At 42.8% G+C, this 20,740-nt stretch overlaps 1 protein-coding gene across 5 annotated transcripts in view; it reads left to right on the forward strand.

Annotated features, from left to right (window-relative positions):
- CFAP77 (cilia and flagella associated protein 77) overlaps positions 1–20,740 on the forward strand; it is a 155,968-nt gene that overhangs the window by 109,497 nt on the left and 25,731 nt on the right. For all 5 annotated transcript variants that reach the window (XM_075185289.1, XM_075185286.1, XM_075185291.1 and 2 more), the window contains exons 2-3: positions 3,655–3,754; positions 4,757–4,979. In XM_075185289.1, the coding sequence (XP_075041390.1) occupies positions 3,673–3,754; positions 4,757–4,979 (305 nt within the window). In that variant the 5' untranslated portion in view covers positions 3,655–3,672. The remainder of the gene's footprint in view (positions 1–3,654; positions 3,755–4,756; positions 4,980–20,740) is intronic.

Below are 20,740 nucleotides of genomic sequence, written 5' to 3' on the forward strand. Positions count from 1 at the left end.
GATGCCTATAGAGGTGGCCATTTTCATGGAGACCAAGATTTAATCAGAGACTGACAGGTAAGACAACATGACTTCAGTAATGGAGACAGAAATGTAACACACTTCAGTCTCTAGAGATTTATTAGCTGTTTTTCTTTAATACATAGTTGCAGACATTCTGGTAGAGTTCCGCATTTCTGGGAGACCTCCCGGGAAAGCAAGGTAACCACCCGGTTCTCGCCCCGGCAGTAGATAAGTGGTGAGGGCGGGGCTTAATGACGCAAATATCGTGTCATCTTAGCTCCGTCCCCTGCTGTAATTGGTTGAAATTGTGACAATCATTTAGGGGTGGGGCCAAAACTATGCGATTTCTCAAGCCCTGCCCCCGCACGCCCACCTCCCCCGGGATCTCCCTGAAGCCAATGAGGAAAAGTTGGCAAGTATGTATTTAATTTTGCAGGACAAGATATTGATATTAACTTCACAGGACGCAGCTTGTACATTTAGCAGCTGATACTTTTTTAGTGGGTAACCACAGAGCAATTTCATCCCTCCAAATGACTTCTTCTATATTCTCAGAGGTGCTGGAGGTCATCCATTACATTTAATGGGATGCCATTTTCATTTGCTCCATCCAGATACACTAACGTGATAATTGACTGACTTTGAAGCATACTTGCCTACTCGCCCGGATCCTCCGCAGGTAATTCTCCTGGGGCACTCGCCTGCCTGCAAGGTACTTTTAGGCGTGTGACACAACTTGCGTCTTCAAGCCCCACCCACCTCAGTGACAACTAAGTGGCCAGGGGCTTGGTGACAAAATTACCATCGTCCTACACCTTGCCCCGCCCACTTGATTATGCAAATGACATAATCAAGCCGCATTCAGCCAAGTAAGCTCTGAACGGGCAAGGCGTGATGATTAAATTATCGTTCTCATGTGGCTTGCCCCGCCTACTTACGCAAATGGCGTCATGAAGTCACGCCTACCTCTTTCTATATCTCCATTCTCCACGGTTAGTAATAATCCACTCTAGCTATTGACTTCCTGGAACGCTTTCGTATTCAGCGCGCGACTCCTAAAGCGGCGAGATAACTTTCTCAAGATATACTTTATTTTTTTACTTATTTCTAACTTACCATAATTTATCCATAGGAAATGGGGAAGGGAAATTCTTCAGAACCCAGGGGAAATCTATCAGGAAAGGCAAATTTAATTAAAGGATTTTGTCTCTCAGGACCCTGGGTAATTTCCATTACTTGCAGATAACTGTTAAACAAACCTCAGTGCATGTTAGACTATTATATATCACGATAAGCCTGAATCAGTAGGTAACTTTATACGCGTTCCTTGGTTCTCCCTTGTTGCCTTTCCCGAACGCATAGAGTATCATTATTTACTTTTTAACAGTAATGCCTAACAATAAATTGGTTTACCTCGGCTAATAAAATGATATATAACCAAGACTAACAAGAAAAAAATTGTTTTTAAAATGGTGTTTTAGTTATTTACTAAATACATATTTTGATGATGATTCGGGTCCTCAAGCGCCATTTTAAAACACTAGTTTGGCAGCCATTTTGTGGGCGGAACCAATGGTTTTGAAACGCTAATCTGTCAAAACCAGCACCTCATGAATGTTGGTCATGCCTTATTAATATTGTATAAAGCTATATTGCCTAGCACTAATACAATCCTGTTAAATATATGTTTAGCATACATTTTACATTTTCATTCAAAACAATTGTTGTTTTCAAATACATTTTATTTAATAATAGTTGATTTGTCACAAAAATGATGTCCTGACAAGTTAACTAATCAAACACATTACTTTAATTATTTGAAAAAGTAATAACCAGTGAAGTGACAAATATTTTATATAGTAATGTTGTTCTAAGGTGCAGTTCAACCAAATAAGATTACTGTATTACTGTTTCATTTGTAATGTTGTCGTAGTTACAATTTAAATAAAGCAACAAAGTTTGGAAATAAATCCTACTTCATTTTACCTCAGAAAAACAAAATGGAGGCTCCAACTAATATAAATAATATAAATGCCTATTTCAGAGTTTTCAACATTTGAAAATCGTTTTCATGGCCATCAAGCCAGAGCAACTAAGACCGTGACAGGTGATTTTGTTTGGTTGGATCTTGTAGCACTACAATCCCTATTGTGTTATGTATCCACCCGCCTTGACTGAAAAATGGCATGTAGAAAAATGGTTATGGGCAGCATGGTGGCTCAGTGGTTAGCACCTCTGCCCACGACTATGGACTTATCTGTGTGGAGTTTGTATGTTCTCCCCGTGTGTGTGCGGATTTCCTCCAGGTGCTCTGGTATTCTCCCACACTCCAAAAACATACTAGTAGGTTAATTGTCTGCTATAAAAATTGATCCGTGTGTGTGTGTGTGTGTGTGTGTTAATTTAGACTGTAAGCTCCAATGGGGCAGGGACTGATGTGAGTGACAAATATTCTCTACAGCGCTGCATAATTGGTGGCGCTATATAAATAAATGATGATGGTTAGTGGCAGTGGAAACACCTTACTTATCAACTTATTAATCTTTCCCTCCAGGAGATCCCAGAAGGGAGGTGAAGTGTGAGGACAGAGAAGGTTAGGGCTAATCTCGTCATTAAGGAGAAAGGCTCATTTTGATGCGGAGGACAGGGCCAAAATGATGCAATGGAGGCTCCCATCTTGGACAGGATTCGGGAGAATGGCCTGCTCTCCCGGGAGTCTGGGAGACCAACGCGGAATTCGGGAGTCTCCTAGAATTCCGGGAGAGTGAGCAAATATGGGCAACACAAATATTGGGGGAGCTCAAGGACCCACAGAGCTTGTTCCTCTGTATATAACAGCGAGATATATAAAATATCAAAAGTTAAAACCAATGTATAATTAAAACTAACTGGATGCATGCCTAGCTATATATAATAAAGGAGAATCATGGATGGATAACCGCTATAATAAGCCTCCTTCAATTGTATATAGAGTAGTGGAGAAAAATCCTGATACAAAACCAGACAGCCTTTCTATCTGGATAATCATAAACCACCAAACTAAATGATGTGTGGCTATTGTTGTTAATCAAGTGGAGGAACAGCACCCGGCTTAATCAAATTATGGGGGGTGTATTGCTGACTACCTCAACACTGCTCCACTAACTCTGGGCTTAATTGAGCAAATTCACAAGTCCATGGGAAAGACCTCCATTCAAAATTAAAGCAATAGGCAAAAAGCATCCAGTGAAACACCGACGCGCGTTTCGCTGGATATGCTTAGTCGTGGCCACGACTAAGCATATTTATATAACGGCTGACTAAAGCTGCTCTCCGTCACTGCAAACACCAGGCCCGATCGATCAGGAAGGCCTCTACGGCGCGTTTCACAATGAGAAATCTCTTTTTCAATCTGTGGAAGCAAGTATTGTCTTTCTAAGTATTTGCATTGCACCTGATGGTCATTATTGAAAATAGGGTCTTTTCCATGGTCCAAATTTTCTAAGCCAAATCTCTAAAAGGCAACTATGCTGTTTGTTTTTCTGAATAATAAGCAAAAAACAACACAACAAGGAAGCTTACCTAAACATTCTAACCAAAGTACGTGTTATATTAATTTTGAATGAAATATGATTGTAATTAAAGTCGGTGTATATTAATTTGTCTCTTTAGGCGGAACTTGGAAAGTCCATGAGGAAATGCTACTCTTTACCTGGACCAAACTTTACCTATGGGCAAAATAGTTTCCTGAAGGACGGAGGAGTGGCTGAAGGTATGAGATTGTTATGAGAGAGAGAGTTCACAAAACAAAATAGTCTCCATATTTAATAATAGGCGGTGCTTAGTATACACTTATAGACATTAAATGAGGTATGGGCTACACGGACCTCTCATACCTCCTGTACGTAGTACAGTATACTATGGAAGGATAATATGATATAACCCCACCTTTTGTATTGTTATTTGAGAGTCATGTTTGGTATCAGTAGCTGATGGGGAGTGCTGGTGCTCTATTGCCATTTGGAGGCCCCTGGGGTACCTCTTGCTCTGTTAGCGCTTAATTTAAAAACACATGAATGAATGACCCAGTATATAGGGACACTCATTGTTTAAAGTCAGGACCACCCTATTAGCAGATGCACCTTGACTGGATGGGTGGCTTATCATACATTTGCAAATTGTAACTTAGAATTCTGTATTTTATGTACAAGTAGAATAGCGGCTCATTTACTGGTTCACAGCAGGGTGCTGGGGAATTGTATCTGTATTTTCTCCTTTTACACTTAACCCCTCCCTTCCAGGCACCTGCTGTGAACCTATAAATTGATTGAGCAACTTGCATTTCTGTATTATATTCCACGCTTGTAACTCTGTACTCTAACCGCGGGGGAGGTGATCTTTGCCAAAGCTCTCATTGGGAGCACCAGCTCTAGCGCTTCAACTGATTGTCTGCTCATGCCAACAGTCTGGAGAAGTTCTAAAGTAAACACTTGGCGTGGAATGTAATCACAGCTGATTGGACGACTGCTGCATCCGCTCACTCTGTCGACCAACATTCGGTGCCTGCAGTTGACTTGGAACTACTCCAGACTGACAGCATCAGGTTGGTGCTGAATATCTCCCAATCCACCAGAGCTTTGGGGTGGTTCTACTAATTAAGGAGATGAGGGGTTTCTGTGGAATATTGTTTTTAAGTGTTGTTTACCTTTAATGATCCTAAAAGTGTATAATTACTGTTTTGGATTATTTTATATTTGCTCCTTTTCATCAACAGCCATAGGTCACTGGCGGTCTGTGGAGGCCAAAGCTCGCCAGAGAAAATTAGAGAGCGACTTTGTAGCCCTCAACCGGGAAGCTGTGAAGTCCGGACTGGTCACTGCGGCCGAACATCAAACATTCCGCAACACCCACGACATCTGGCGCCCTGTTACCGAAGGACACGCTAAACATCACGGACTGCGCTTACCCCCCGGCATGACCTATGGGATCTCCACCAGGTAAGAGACCCGGTTCTACAGAAGGGTCTGTTTAAAACTGACGTATAAAATTCTATGTATTATCTTCATTGTAAATGAGATATTTTATTGCAAACTAATGCACTTTTTCTGGAGTAAGATTCCAAAATTTGGATTTGTGTATACTTCCAGATCCAACGAAAAGTGTATTGACTTCATAAAATCATTACAAAGACTCATCAAACATATAGCACTAGTGGAATATCTCAATAATTAAACTCAAGAATAGTCATAGTTAATAAGGCATCAGAAATATTCATATTTGCTCTTGGAATCGGTCACAATTATTAAGCAAATATTCTAAACAGTAATATTTTTATTTTAAAATGTTTCAAATAACGTTTATTTTATTGTAGCGTTTTTGCTATGAAATTTTACAATGAACTATATATATTTTACTGCATTAATGTACTGATAGTTCAGAGTTTGAGATACATTCATTCTGACTTGTTCTGGTCTTTTGGGTGGAGGATATTTCAGGACCATTTCTGGGGCGTTTTGGAGTGTGGGAGGAAACTGGAGCAACTGGAGGAAACCCAGCCAAACGCGGGGAGAACATACAAACCACTTAGAACGTTGGCTCAGTGGTTAGCACTTCTGCCTCACAGCACTGGGGTCATGAGTTCAATTCTCGACCATGGTCTTATCTGTGTGGTGTTTGTGTGGGTTTCCTCCGGGTGCTCCGGTTTCCCCCCACACTCCAAAAACATACTAGTAGGTTAATTGACTGCTATCAAATTGACCCTAGTCTCTCTCTCTCTCTCTCTCTCTCTGTATGTGTATATTAGGGAATTTAGACTGTAAGCTCCAATGGGGCAGGGACTGATGTGAATTAATTTTCTGTACAGCGCTGCGGAATTTGTAGCGCTATATAAATAAATGATGATGATGATGAAGCACCACACAAATAAGGCCATGGTCGGGAATCGAACTCATGACCTCACTGCTGTGAGAGGCAGAAGTGTTGACCACTGAGCCAATTATACTTTGTGCACAACAGTAGGTGGCTCTATTGTCGCCAATAAGCTTTCATTGGTGACAATACAACTTATTAGCTTATCCATTTTAAGTGTTATTTAAAAAAGGCCAAAAAGAAACCATTCAAAGTTATTACAGTTAAAGTTCAGTAACTTTTTATCTACTAATTGTATTTAACTTTCCCTGTTTATTTCACATTATGGGACACTGCAAAGATAATATAAACCCGCGGCTGTCATCGCCCGCCGTTCCAAATATGTCTTGCTCGTATGTGGCCTTTTTAAAAGCTTCTCACAGCCCAGATAAACGCCCATCAGGACCCCGTCCTACAAAGTACTTCACTTTCCCCCCTGCAGATCACCAAATATTGCACTCAAAGGTCTATGGGTCAAACTGGAGCAAACACTGAACATTAATACGTTTTAAGTCCCAGCTCTGCACTTTAGCTAATAGCCCATGAAGGTGGGCTGTTTATCCCAAGGGGGGAAATAGACGGAAGAGAACAGTTACAACTATAAATTGACCTTGTTGACGACTTACTGTAGTTGAAACAACATCGAGCCAGGTGTGAGCAGCAAGAGGTTAGGACAAAATGACTCCAAAACCACAGAAAAGGTTTTAGCAAAATAAGAAGGGAAAAAAATACTAAGAGAGGAACTTTCCAATACTTTCTTACTTACAAAAAAATACACCGTACCATATCTTGTATTAGTTTGATGTAATTGGTCATATGCTGAATATGTATATAAAATATCAAGTATGGTTTACTTATTTTAAGATCATGGCACGGCTCAATTAAACCTTCTAAAAGTGGACCAATCAGATTCTATCATTTATCTAGTACATTGTCGAAAATAACTAGAATCTGATTGGTTGCTGTGGTTTCCACATCCAGTTGCTACTTGACTACTTACTTTGCTTTTTCCTTATTCCTTCATATCAAATTTTCTGTCCTGAGCCATGTTTAATGTCAACATTGCATTTTTAATGAGTTGTATGGAGTCATGTGACCAGTTGTTGGAGTGGAATAGACGAGGAGGAGAACCTGGAGTCTGGATGGCCAGCGCTCTTGCTCTGAAGCTTTGAGCCATCTCCATTGCCTGGACCCGGAGCAGAGCTCAGGCTGGAGTTGAGGAAGAGCTGATAGCAGGGCTGCGGAGCCAGAGCTGGCAAACACGGAGAACCGCTAACACTACTGTGGAGCATAGAAGGACAAAGCTGCAGGGCAGTGGTGGAGAAAGCTTGAGATTGTCCAATGAGGTTGATTGTTTTCCCTTTCCTTTCTACACTATCTTGTCAAAATGTTTGCACAAAGTTCCTAGATCTAAATAGATTGGATCACTATCGAACATGTTGGCAAGTGGTCAGAAGGTGATCACAGATGAGGTCTATCGGCCCATGTGCTCTATCATCTTCCCACTGCACATAACAGGTCCCAATGATGCCGGAAGAGATCAGGCTACTCGGCCTGTCTGGATCTCCAATTTACCCAAATTATGATGTCTATAGCTTTGATTTTTTTTGCATCATTTACAGTAACTTTCAGTCACTCACCTGGTCTAACCCATACTTGCCAACTTTTTCTCGTTGGCGTCAGGGATATCCCGGGGGAGGTGGGCGTGCAGGAGTAGGGCTTGACGAATTACATCATTTTTGCGTGAGTCTCCCGGACATTCCGGGAGAGTAGGCAACTATGCGTTAAAGAAAAGCAGCTAATCAATCTCTAGAGACTGAAGTGTCTTTTACATTTCTGTCTCCATTACTGAAGTCATGTTGTCTTACCTGTCAGTCTTTGATTAAATCTTGGTCTCCATGAAAATGGCCACCTCCATAGACATCAATACATGGACATAGGACACAATTTCTGAACTGTGTCATCATGCCACAGATGGCGAAGCCAATCACGTCTTGTACGGGCTCAGCATCAGGGAGAATGCCAGACTCTTCAGGGAGTGAGGGAGATCACCCCTATTTCAGGGAGTCTCCCTGACATTCAGGGAGAGTTGGCAAGTATGTTCTAACCGTGTGTCTTGTATGTACAGGACATACAAACTCTGAACACTGCAAACGGCCAACTCAAGAAGGCCCCATACGTCATATAGTGTCACCCAAATGGGTGGGCAATGCCAGATCATGAGTAACACAGAGTAAAATGTGATAAATATTTTGCAAAATTATTCTAACATATTAATTTCACTTAACTTAGTGTCTTCTCCCAACATTCCGGGGGGGAAATCAGGATAAAAATGAACCACACTCCTTATCTACACCGCCAGGCTCCTATTTATATAGACCAAACGCCAAATCAACAAGCCCACGCCCGCCCACCATAAAATCAGGACCTGCCAGAGAAAACAAGAAATATTAGGCAGGTATGTTTCTAGGTATAGTTCCCGCCCTGGGTTTTTTCGAGAGAAACCAGGGGGTAAATTTATCAAGCTGCGAGTTTTCCAGCGGGTTTGAAAAGTGGAGGTGTTGCCTGTAGCAACCAATCAGATTCAAGCTATCATTTTGTAGAATGTACTAAATAAACAACTAGAATCTGTTTGGTTGCTATAGGCAACATCTCCATTTAGTGAGGAACAATGAATAGGAATCATCGGTGTATAAAGCCTATCTGTATCCCTGCTGTAATGATGGATACATTGCGCCGCTGGATTTTCCAGCAATCGCACAGTTAACAAACCGAGAAATCCGTTTTAAAGCTGCCAAGGCCAGGAAAATGCCTTTAAGATTAAACGATAAGACGCAGTGTTGTATATATTTCACCTGATAGCAAATTGGGTTTGCATATGCAAATTGAATGGATTTTAAAATGGTATTTAATGACAATTTTCATAGCAGACATTAACATTAATTGCAGCCAAATGAAAATGTTACATTACTTTGCTGTTAGATGCGAACAGGCCAGCTATAAAGCTTTATCATTATCAGACTTGCGCCTCTGCGATGTGACAGCCCGGCGCTGCAAATTGCAGGCAAAGAGGCCTTTTATGGATCAGAAGCATCCCCTGAGCAGACCCAAATCAGCATCAATTTTGCTTTATTTCTTAGTAAATGGAGGTTAAATGGCTGAAAGAGAGAGCCGGCTGGGCTTCCGGCTTAGTGCTAAGTGTTAGGGCTTGAAATAAAACACACTTAAAACTGGCGGTCAGCCGCCCCCTTAAAAATGCTGTTGTAAACTGCGCTCATAAAATAAGAGAAGAGACTGCCTGTAAAAGTGAGGCATGGCGGCCTGTATATAATGTGCAGTTATCCAGATACCTTACCTATCATGTGACTGCTTCCAAACCATATATTACATATAATATAAATATATACATTAAATTATATACATTTTATTATACAAACACATACAGGGGCAATTATTTTGATGAGGCATCGGGCCTCATCTGAGGTACAAGCAGGGTACAAAGAGATTTTCTTCTGGTAATTGAACATTGTCCTATACATTTATACATCCAGAATCTCACATATTGTGGTTTGCGGTTCATTCCGTTTCTGTTGTACGAGAACTAAACCTGACTTCAAAAACATAGAAACACAGAATTTGACGGCAGATAAGAACCACTTGGCCCGTCTAGTCTGCCCATTTTTTAATCTATGGTAGCCTCAACCCTTATTTGATCCTTCATTCTTTTGTAAGGATATCCTTATGCCTATCCCAAGCATGTTTACATTGCTCTACTGTATTAGCCTCTACCACCTCTGATTGGAGTCTATTCCACTTATCCACTACCCTTTCTGTGAAATTTCCTCTGAACCTACTTCCCTCCAGTCTCAGTGCATGTCCTCGTGTTCTAATACTTCTCTTCTTTTTTAGAATGTTTCCCTCCTGTACCTTGTTATAACACTTGATATATCTGAAAGTTTCTATCATGTCCCCCCTTTCCCTTCTCTGCTCTAAACTATACATATTAAGATTTTTTTAGTCTTTCCAGGTAAGTTTTGTGCTGTAGACCATGCACCATGTTAGTTGCCCTTCTTTGTACAGTCTCTAATGTATTTATATCCTTGTGGAGATATGGCCTCCAGAACTGAACATAGTATTCTTGATGAGGCCGTACCAATGACCTGTACAGTGGCATCTGACTTGCCTAATCTAATTGCTTTGTTACATTAGTGACTCCTAGATCCCTTTCTTCCTCAGTAGTTTCTATTAAAATGCTGTTAATACTATATTTAGCCTTTGGGTTTTTGAGACCCAAGTGCATGATTTTGCATTGTTTGTCATTAAACTGTAGTTGCCACTCTCTTGACCATTCCTCTAGTCTACCTAGATCATCAATCCTTTGTTTTACCTCTCCCGCATATCTTTGTGTCATCCACAAAAAGGCATACCTACCCTTTGATACCATTTACAATGTCACCAATAAAGATATTATAAAGCACTGGTCCAAGTACAGATCCATGGGGTACTCCACTGGTAACCTTTCCCTCCTGTGAATGCTCTCCATTTACTATAACTCTGTTTTATATCCTGCAACCAAGATCTTATCCCTTCAACCATCTAAGAACCCAATCCCAAGCTTTCAAGTTTATTTAACAGTCTGTGATGTGGGACAGTGTCAAAAGCCTTACTAAAGTCTATATGAGCCAGATCTACGTACCCCCTTGATGTATTATTTTAGTCACCCAGTCTATAAAGTCAATAAGATTTGTTTGACATGATCTCCTCCAGTAAATCCATGCTGTTTGGGATCTTGTAAGTTGCTGGGTTTGAGATATTCTACAACTCTTTCTTTTAAAAGTGTTTCCATCAATTTCCCTACTACTGATGTAAGGCTCAGTGGTCGGTAGTTGCTGCCTCTTCCTTGCTACCACTTTTGTGCAATGGGGCTACATTCGCACTTTTCGAGTCCTTTGGAATTACTCCTCTAGCTAGTGACTCTCGCGACCCTTTAAACATTTGTACTTAAAAGTTTGTTCGTGTAAGAAAGCCTTGGTATTTACCCATGTTCATCCTTCCTCCTACGTAGTTCTTCAATGAATATAAAATAGGGACAATATGAGTCTCACCCCATACACTAAACTGGGCCTCCCAATCATAGCCACATTAATGTGAATTCATCATCATCATCACCATTTATTTATATAGTGCCACGAAATCCGCAGCGCTGTACAGAGAACTCACTCACATCAGTCCCTGCCTCATTGGAGCTTACAGTCTACATTCCCTAACCCACATACACACACACAGACTAGGGTCAATTTTTTTTTTTTTACCAACCAATTAACCTACCAGTATGTTTTTGGAAACCGGAGCACCCAGAGGAAACCCACGCAAACATGGGGAGAACATGCAAACTTCTCACAGATAAGGCCATGGTCGGGAATTGAACTCATGACCCCAGTGCTGTGAGGCAGAAGTGCTAACCAGTAAGCCACCGTGCTGCCCAATTCATGTCCTCTTTTAGATAGACAACTCTTCTGGGTCTGAGAATCAGGACAGTCCAGCTAAAATTGGGACTATTAGGAGGCGTGAACCTCCTATAGTTCCCTGATTCGGCACATTGGAGAGAAGACAGCGCTGTTGGGCACCCGCCTAGGTATGCAAACAGCCAGGATGGGGCTGCGCATTGTATGCATCTACTGATTGTATTGACTGTGTGTTCTATCCAATCTATTGCAGCATCAGTTACTTACCCACAAGGCTGAAACTTTGAATTTACCACACTGCCGTGCTCTGCAAGTTGTGGAGCAGCCCAAGTACTGGAGTCTGTGGGGGGGGCTCACCGGCAATGCCTGTTTAATGCAGACATTGTGACTGTCAACATTACCACTGTAGACAATCACATTGTCTATATTTAACCATGTAAACAGCATGGATGTGTCGACAGGATAAGGTGTCAGCAAATTCACCATCAGAACAATATCGCTGCATGTGGGGAGGTCTGAGGAGTTTGTAAGGGGCATGTAGTGCCCATCAGTACATGCTCCACGTTATACCTCTGTATCCACTGGGCCCAGGGGGAGGATCGAGGAGGAGAGGGTGGGACCCTGCCTGTTTCAATTGTACTGGGCCCCACAAATTCTGATGGCAGCCATGCTTGTGGTTCCCTAACAGTTGGAGTGACAGTTGGAGTAATTTCCAACCAGTGGTTCGGGAACCCCTAGGGGGTACTTGAATTGTTCCCTGGGAATTCTCGGAAAGATGTCAAGTGGATGAGTCTACTTGTGATGCGTTTCCTGTCAGGTGACATAAAGTCCGGCCAAGGAGAGAATTATCAGAGTGGACTGTCACCATCTGGAGAGCTACAGGTTGTCAGATTTTCTGCAGCTAGCATGGTACTTGTAGTTCTACAGTATCTGAAGATATGACATTTTACTGTAGTAACATTGGAGTCTATTCCACTTTGCAGCAACTTCAGTGGGCTAGATAGCTCTTTGCTTAGCTTGAATCTGTGGGCACCTTTATTTGCATTTTGTTGAGGGGTGGGGGGACCCAATGACTAATGTTGCACACAGGCCCACTGATTTCTGAAAATGTCACTGGCTGGGGGGGAAGCATATCACTGCCTCCTCCCTCACTAACCACAACATAGCACAGTATTCAACAAGAATGACAATGTTTCTTACCTAGTTAATAACAAATATAAACAAAGAGCTAATCGCCTCTTTCTGGCTAGGATCGATTTATGAATCGTTGGTTATACAAGGGAAGTAAACTGATGGCCCTGGAAAACACACAAAATGCAGCAACATCAACTTCTGAATCTGATCAGCCATGTGCTGAACCCCTCCCCCCTTACAAAACATCATCACGACCAACAAAAAGATAATCTCTCAAAATGCCCAAAAATTTAAATACGACTATGATTACATCAAAATTAGGTTTACCTATCTTGGGCCCGCGCCCCCCCTGATCAGAGATGCCCGCGCCCCCTCCCCCCTCCCCGTGATCAGAGCTGCCAGCGCCCCCCCCCCCCCCCCGGCACTTACCTCCTTCTCCGGTGCGCTGCACTCTCTTTACTGAGGAGATCTCGTGAAAGTGAGACTCACGAGATCTCCTCAGTAAGGAGACTACAGCGCGCCGGAGAAGGACTGCAGTGAAAGTGCTCAGCAGCACTGATCGCGCCCCCGCCCCAACCGATCAATACTGCTGTTGAGCACTTTCAAGGGCCCCCTGGATGCCATAGGCCCCTGGGCTGTAGCCCAGTTAGCCCTATGGTTAATCCGGCCCTGGTAGGGGGTTCGCAGTGTAAATGAGTTTAGAGACCACTGCTATAGACTCCCCACTGAGCCACTGTGGGACAGCACGTTGGCTCAGTGGTTAGCACTTCTGCCTCACAGCGCCCAACCATGGCCTTATCTGTGTGGAGTTTGGTATGTTCTCCCCATGTTTGCGTGGGTTTCCTCCGGGTGCTCGGTTTCCTCCCACACTCTAAAAACATACTTGTAGGTTAATTGACTGCTATCAAATTGACCATAGTCTCTCTCTATGTCTGTCTGTGTGTGTATGTGTATGTTAGGGAATTTACACTGTAAGCTTCAATTGGGAAGGGACTGATGTGGGTGAGTTCTCTGTACAGCGCTGCGGAATTAGTGGCGCTATATAAATAAATGGTGATGATAATAATAATAATATCATCGAGAGCAGTGACCAAAAGCTTCCAGTCTTTTGCAAGTCTGCAGCTGCCTGCCAATATTCTGCTCCTTGATATGTCATCAATATCTGAAGAGGTAAAGCTGTCAATCATTTCTTTGCTTTCTGAATGTAACTTCAAAACATAGACGAATGATTGACAGTTTCATCTTTGACATGTGCATCAACCGCTGAAGTCTCATTGCAAGTTACATGTGTTTTGTCTCTGTCCTAGACAAGTGGAGCGATGTGTATAATGACCAGGGCTATAGTGGACTGGTGATGCGACTGCCACTTATTTCAGACAACGGAACTGTCGTCCTGTCCTGCCGTCAATCACCGCTACAGTAACTATACACCTCCTCTCTTGTTTTGCTGGCGTATTTCCCGGCAATTTGTCATACAGCAGCTTAGTAAATCCGGCTGTTTATATTTTGATCATGTTAAAAAAGCGCAATGGCCATTTGTAAAGTGTTTTTGTAAACCGGTTGTTTTCAGTAGTTTTACTGGCGGTTTCACCTCTATCCGGCAGTTTTAAGCAAATCGCCCTTTCGTAAATTGTTTGCCTGAGTCTTAACAATAACCGTATCTTTATCTTGCTGTACGAGGCACTGATACAGCTACTGGGAGACTATACCATGGCTTTATCAGCTGTTTTGTTTTTTTTCCTTTTAATCCCTTCGGTTTTTAATCCTGGAAGACCAAGCATGATCATTATCTCAGACGGTGATAATAAGTCACCGGATTCACCCAGTGAGCTGTTGCAAAACAGTAGGGAATTATACAGCTTGCTATTTTATTTACATTGTTATTAATAAGTAGATACTAAAATTTCATAAAGGATAAAACCTGATAGACATTATAGTAATAATATCGAAATTAATCCCCGTAAATGTCATTGTGCAGAGAATACTAAGCGGGTTTGGGTCTGATTTTAGTCTGTAGGAGATACAGCCCCATATCGCCCATCCGGCCATATTTTAGAAGAACGGAGGACATCTAGAAGACCCATAATGGTCTAAATATTATTATTGTGCATATATTAGCAGATTTGCTGTTCCTTGGTCACACAGCAACGAGCAATGTTTCTGGCCGGTTGTCTAGATTGTTGTAAGAGTTCACTGCGATCAGGGTTTGGAAAGTGAGACATGTCATGCGTATTTGCACTTTGCACCCAATCCATCATTATTTTTAACTTTTTCTTATTATACAAAATGTACCCTCATTAAGGTGTTTAATAAATGATGGTAAGGTGATGGTTTGGATACTATCATTTACAGTGTAGTGTGTTTTTCATTATTTTTTTTATCAGTTGCATTGCTTTTACGAAACAAAACTGTAGCTTTGCTTTATCTACTGCCTTAAGTTAATGCAAATGCAATACTTAAGTATTGCATTTGAGTCATGCTTCATATTCATATACTAGAGCAGAGCTGAGCAATGTATGGCCAGAGTCCTGGATACACTGACACTTGGGGTCCCAGGACAATGGCACACTGATCCTGGGGGTCCCAGGACAATGACACACTGACACTTGGGGTCCTAGGACAATGACACACTGACACTTGGGGTCCCAGGACAATGACACACTGACACTTGGGGTCCTAGGACAATGACACACTGATACTGGGGGTCCCAGGACAATGACACACTGACACTTGGGGTCCCAGGACAATGACACACTGACACTTGGGGTCCTAGGACAATGACACACTGATACTGGGGGTCCCAGGACAATGACACACTGACACTTGGGGTCCCAGGACAATGACACACTGACACTTGGGGTCCTAGGACAATGACACACTGACACTTGGGGTCCCAGGACAATGACACACTGACACTTAGGGTCCCAGGACAATGACACACTGACACTTGGGGGTCCCAGGACAATGGCACACTGACACTTGGGGTCCCAGGACAATGGCACACTGACACTTGGGGTCCCAGGATAATGTCACACTGACACTGGGGGTCCCAGGACAATGGCACACTGACACTTGGGATCCCAGGACTATGGCACACTGACACTTGGGGTCCCAGAACAATGGCACACTGAAACTTGGGGTCCCAGGACAATGGCACACTGACACTTGGGGTCCCAGGATAATGTCACACTGACACTGGGGGTCCCAGGACTATGGCACACTGACACTTGGGGTCCCAGGACAATGGCACATTGATACTGGGGAACCCAGGACAATGGCACACTGACACTTGGGGTCCCAGGATAATGTCACACTGACACTGGGGGTCCCAGGACAATGGCACACTGACACTTGGGGTCCCAGGACAATGACACACTGACACTTAGGACAATGGCACACTGACAGTGGGGGTCCCAGGACAATGGCACACTGACACTGGGGGGTCCCAGGACATTGGCACACTGACACTTAGGACAATGGCACACTGACACTTGGGGTCCCAGGACAATGACACACTGACACTTAGGACAATGGCACACTGACACTTGGGGTCCCAGGACAATGGCACACTGACACTGGGGGTCCCAGGACAATGACACACTGACACTTGGAGCCCCAGCTAATAACAGGTTAAGCACCACTGTACTAGAACACCCTAGTAATACTGTATATATTATACAGTACATATTCTTGAGAAAAAAGTTTTTTCTTAAAAACACTAAAACAGAATTGTCAATGTGCCTAACAGTCTAATTACAGCTAAGTACAGTTAAAATGCTTATCCAATAAACCCATCCATTAAAAACAAACAGCAGCTCGCACTTTGCACGGTGTCATACATAACACCAGGTATTCAGCTATATATAGTAGCTCTGCACTAGAGTGAGCCTGAAATGGGTTAATCTGTAATGTTTCCTTCCTCCTAACTTCCCAGAGCCCTAACCTCTTTTCTCTCCTTCCCATCCTCCTCCCAGCACAGAATGACTTGTCTGCACCAGGCTGCTTTGTTGTAAGAGTCATAAAAAGGACATTTTTCATTCCTTGTCCCCCCCTCCTCTTCTCCCCACAACCAGACATAGATTTATACTCTTCCTGATGGCTGTGGCATTCAGAACTGGGGAGGGGTCATGGGAGGCGCTGATGGGACAATAATGGATATGTTGAGGGGGTCCCCAGGGCTTTGTCCGGCTGGGTACCCTATCCATCAGCCACCACAACCCATGCCAAGGTCAGCACTAACGAGCCTGTGCCAGTGTCCCAGATTCCCCCATGGGGAAAGCTCCAATCAGTATTCTACAATTCTTGCTCCGGCATATGATCGGTACAAGGGCTAGCTCGTGTAAAGAGGCTGCAGCGAGTGGAACACAGCACGATGGCTGCACTGTGTGCAATCAGTCTTTCTGCCCGTTTAACTGGCATTATCAACAGTATCTTATCCTGTATCGGACAGACCCACGGAATCCGCTGCATTCTCACTTCAGTTATCTCGGTATAAGGGCCCTGTGGACTTTGTACCCCCAATTCACACATTACTTCTAATTCCTAAATGAATCATTAACATTAATTGTTGAGGAGTTATTCCTAAATATTATAGTTCCTTTCTGACATCTCATGAATGAATCGCGGTATATCCCAGGGCAAAAGACCGGTTGGTTTTTATGTTTTGTTTTTTAAATGCACAAATTTGTAAAACAAAAAAATAGGTCTATTTTGGGGTTCCCCGGACGGACTGGATGTCTGTGGGAGGGAGGGGGCATAGATAAACGTAGGGCAGGTCTACCTGCTGCCTTGCAAATCACCAGCAGTGTTTATGTATCTCCTTCATATTCTACACATAGGTGCAGAAATATTACTGCTGAGACAGTGAGAGATGCATTATGTTACCAATGGAACTAGAAGGGTCTATTTAAAGAGTACCCATCACTACACACAACGGGGCATTAAACAGACATCAGAGCAGGCAACATATGCACAGCCTAATTTCCAGAAACAGTCCTGGGGGTATATTTACTAAACTGTGGGTTTTAAAAAGTGGAGATGTTGCCTATAGCAACCAATCAGATTGTAGCTGTCATTTGTAGAATGCACTAAATAAATGACAGCTAGAATCTGATTGGTTGCTATAGGCAACATCTCCACTTTTTCAAACCCGCAGTTTAGTAAATATACCCCCTGGGGGTTAAAGATTTGTCCCTGGATATGTCCCGATTTTAAAACAAAATTCCAGACCACAACATTTTATTAAATTACAGCAAAAAATTAAATGACTCTGCCCTCAAGGCAAAAATGATATTCAATGCACTGCACAAAGAGACACAATCCTGTAACGTACAACAGTGCAAAGGGTGCTGCCCAAATGTTAAATTAGCACTTACAGCAAAAGTAAATATTCTTATAAAGCTAACCAGGTCATGCATAGATATATCCCGTGTGACTGACCCGGCGAGGCAATATGTTAACTCTTTATTCTCCAGGCCACCTCCCAACATTTAGAATCTTGAAATCAGGACAAAATAAGCCCACCCTGTTCCACCCACAAGTGGGCAGAGTTAGGTAAACCTACGTCCACTTCTCTGAGAATCCCCGCCCATTTTGTGGCCTAGTTGGTGGTGCATGGTAGCCATCGTAGCCACCAGGCAGGAGGCAAATAGGTACCCCAGTTGTGTAGCCGGTAGAAGCGGCAGCCAAACCCTTAGGGGTGCAACCAAATTGAAGAGCTGGCTAGCTGTGCAACCTGTGGGGACCCGGTTACGGAGCATCCCAGTACCAGTGGCATGCAGGTTGTGGGGGGACTGGCCAGAGCATCCAGGCAGCAGCGGGGTCCCTGAGGCGGCCAGGCCACAGGGTGAACCTACTGGACCCTATTAGAGGGTTCAATCCCACGATGGTAGTGGATCCGCTGTCTCGATGGAGGGAGCTGGCAGAGCCACAGCTAGTCAGGGTGCCATCTTGGATGCGTTTTTGGAGATAGGACCTAGAGACCAAGGGGTATATTTACTAAACTGCGGGTTTGAAGAAGTGGAGATGTTGCCTATAGCAACCAATCAGATTCTAGCTGTCATTTTGTAGAACGTACTAAATAAATGACAGCTAGAATCTGATTGGTTGCTATAGGCAACATCTCCACTTATTCAAACCCGCAGTTTAGTAAATCTAGCCCCAATTATTCTACTATATTTTCCCACTGCTAATAATGATATAGTAGTCATCACAAAGAGCCCTGCATTATACACTGGTTATCAGACTCTGCATTATATATTGTTAAAGAGAAGGGGGCTCTGTATCATATACTGTTCATCAGATCGTGCGCTGCTTCATTTACTGGTCATTAGATGAGGATTCTACATATTATGCTGTCACCAACATAAATTTCACTTGTTGTTTAAAGCCATGTATACAGATCAGCCAGTCATGTCCACAAAGTAGGAAGCTTATATCTTAGTGTGGTGGATACTTTGTTATGTTCTTTCTTAAACCTAAAATATCTTATTGGGTGTGACACAAGCACCACATGTATAATATGAGTTTGATGCTCATATAACATGGGGGAAATGCTTGAATTATATCAGGTTGATGTAATAAGAAGGAAATGCTGATATAGTATGAGGGCACCGCTGATATAACATGATAACGTAATATGTAACCAAGGTTGGTATAGGACCAATGTTGGTATAATTAAGAAAGGTAGAATTATTTCATGGGCACTGCTGGTGTAATCTGTGACAGGCTCTTCAGAGATTGAAAGAAAGGGCCCCAGAACTGCTAACCTGACGAGGGCCAATATAGTCCTCGTTAAGCTCTGTTTGAGCTGCACAATCACAGATGTCCCACCTTCAGCACCGCTCTGTTCTCATCTGACTAACACACTAATTGAAGGCAACACGGGGAAAACACAGATAAATAGCAAGTGACCTTTTTACTCAGGTTTAGTAACAGAACTAAATGCATCTCCCTTCACTGTCATTAGGCTTCTTTTATGCATAAACTTCAAACAATTAAAATGGTAAAAAAAAAAAAAAATCAGACCGTCGCACAGACCCAATGAGAGCTCGTTGGCCCTCTCTGCTAATTAGCTGCAGAAGCTGTCTTGAATACGGAGAAGCGTTACACTTACTTCCTCTGTCTCCGCCGTTGTTGGATCAGACAGATCCTCCGGTCAAGGGGGAACAATTACAGGATGGGACGGGCAGGTGGATGAGACGGTCTCTACCTGAGCTATAATCAGCCTATAGATTTCCTGCTGTGGTAGCCAGGGGCATGACAACGGATCGCAGGTGTCTTATTGTTATTCGGATGATTGGAGGATGGAGAGCAGGAGTAGTAGAGACCGGGGGAGACGCCACAGATGTCTGTGGGATAATTCACCCATCGATGAAGCTCACGTGGAAGCTGAAACAGTTCATCATCTTACATTGGAGGAGTATTGAACAAAACACATTGTATGTGGGGAATTCTATAGGAGTGAAGGATGCAGAACATGTTTTCATTTAAATTGTAGTAAATGCATTATATAGTATATGGAAAAAGTACCGTCATGTCTCCCTTATAACTGAAAAGTAACTGGAGGTCAAAGCAGTGTTTAATTTAAAGGGCAGTTTACTTCTGTTTTCTGCTTCCTATAATGATGCACCATCCTTCAGCAACCAATCAAATCTTAGTATTCACCCATCTACTGCCAGTAGATCTGTCCACTCACAGGCAGATCTAGTTATGCTGCCAAATCACCGAATAACTGTGCAGGGGTCCAGAGGTGAAATGCTTATTATGAGGGGACATCTACTATAAGTAAAAAGGAAAGTCTTTAAAGGGATTTCCTATATTCAGATGAATAATTTTATTATCTTGTACATGGCATCCTGTAACGTTTGATGAAATAAGTTGTTTTTATTTACTAGCTTCTCTCTGTGGTTTTCTACAATGTGTTTTTATCAGTTAAGTTTGAAATAGAACTTTCCGTTTTCCTATTCACCAACTAGTATCAAGCAGGCTACCAGACATAGGAAACTTGTACTGAAACAGATCATTTGGCAAGCGTGACCAGGCTGTTCAGCAGAACTTTCCTTTCCAAGCCTGGGGTGTTGTGTAGCCCTTGTAGAAATGTCCCCGATAACAGAGGCACTGGGGCTGTCTACTAAGAATAGTTTTCTTGACTCTGTACTTGAAGCTCAGGCAAGACTTTGACACAGAGTTGCCCTCATTCATTCACATTCCTGTGAAGCAGGAGCGACTGGGACAGGGTTTAGACATTTGAA

This window comes from Mixophyes fleayi, chromosome 9, assembly GCF_038048845.1.
Source record: "Mixophyes fleayi isolate aMixFle1 chromosome 9, aMixFle1.hap1, whole genome shotgun sequence".
NCBI lineage: Eukaryota > Metazoa > Chordata > Amphibia > Anura > Limnodynastidae > Mixophyes > Mixophyes fleayi.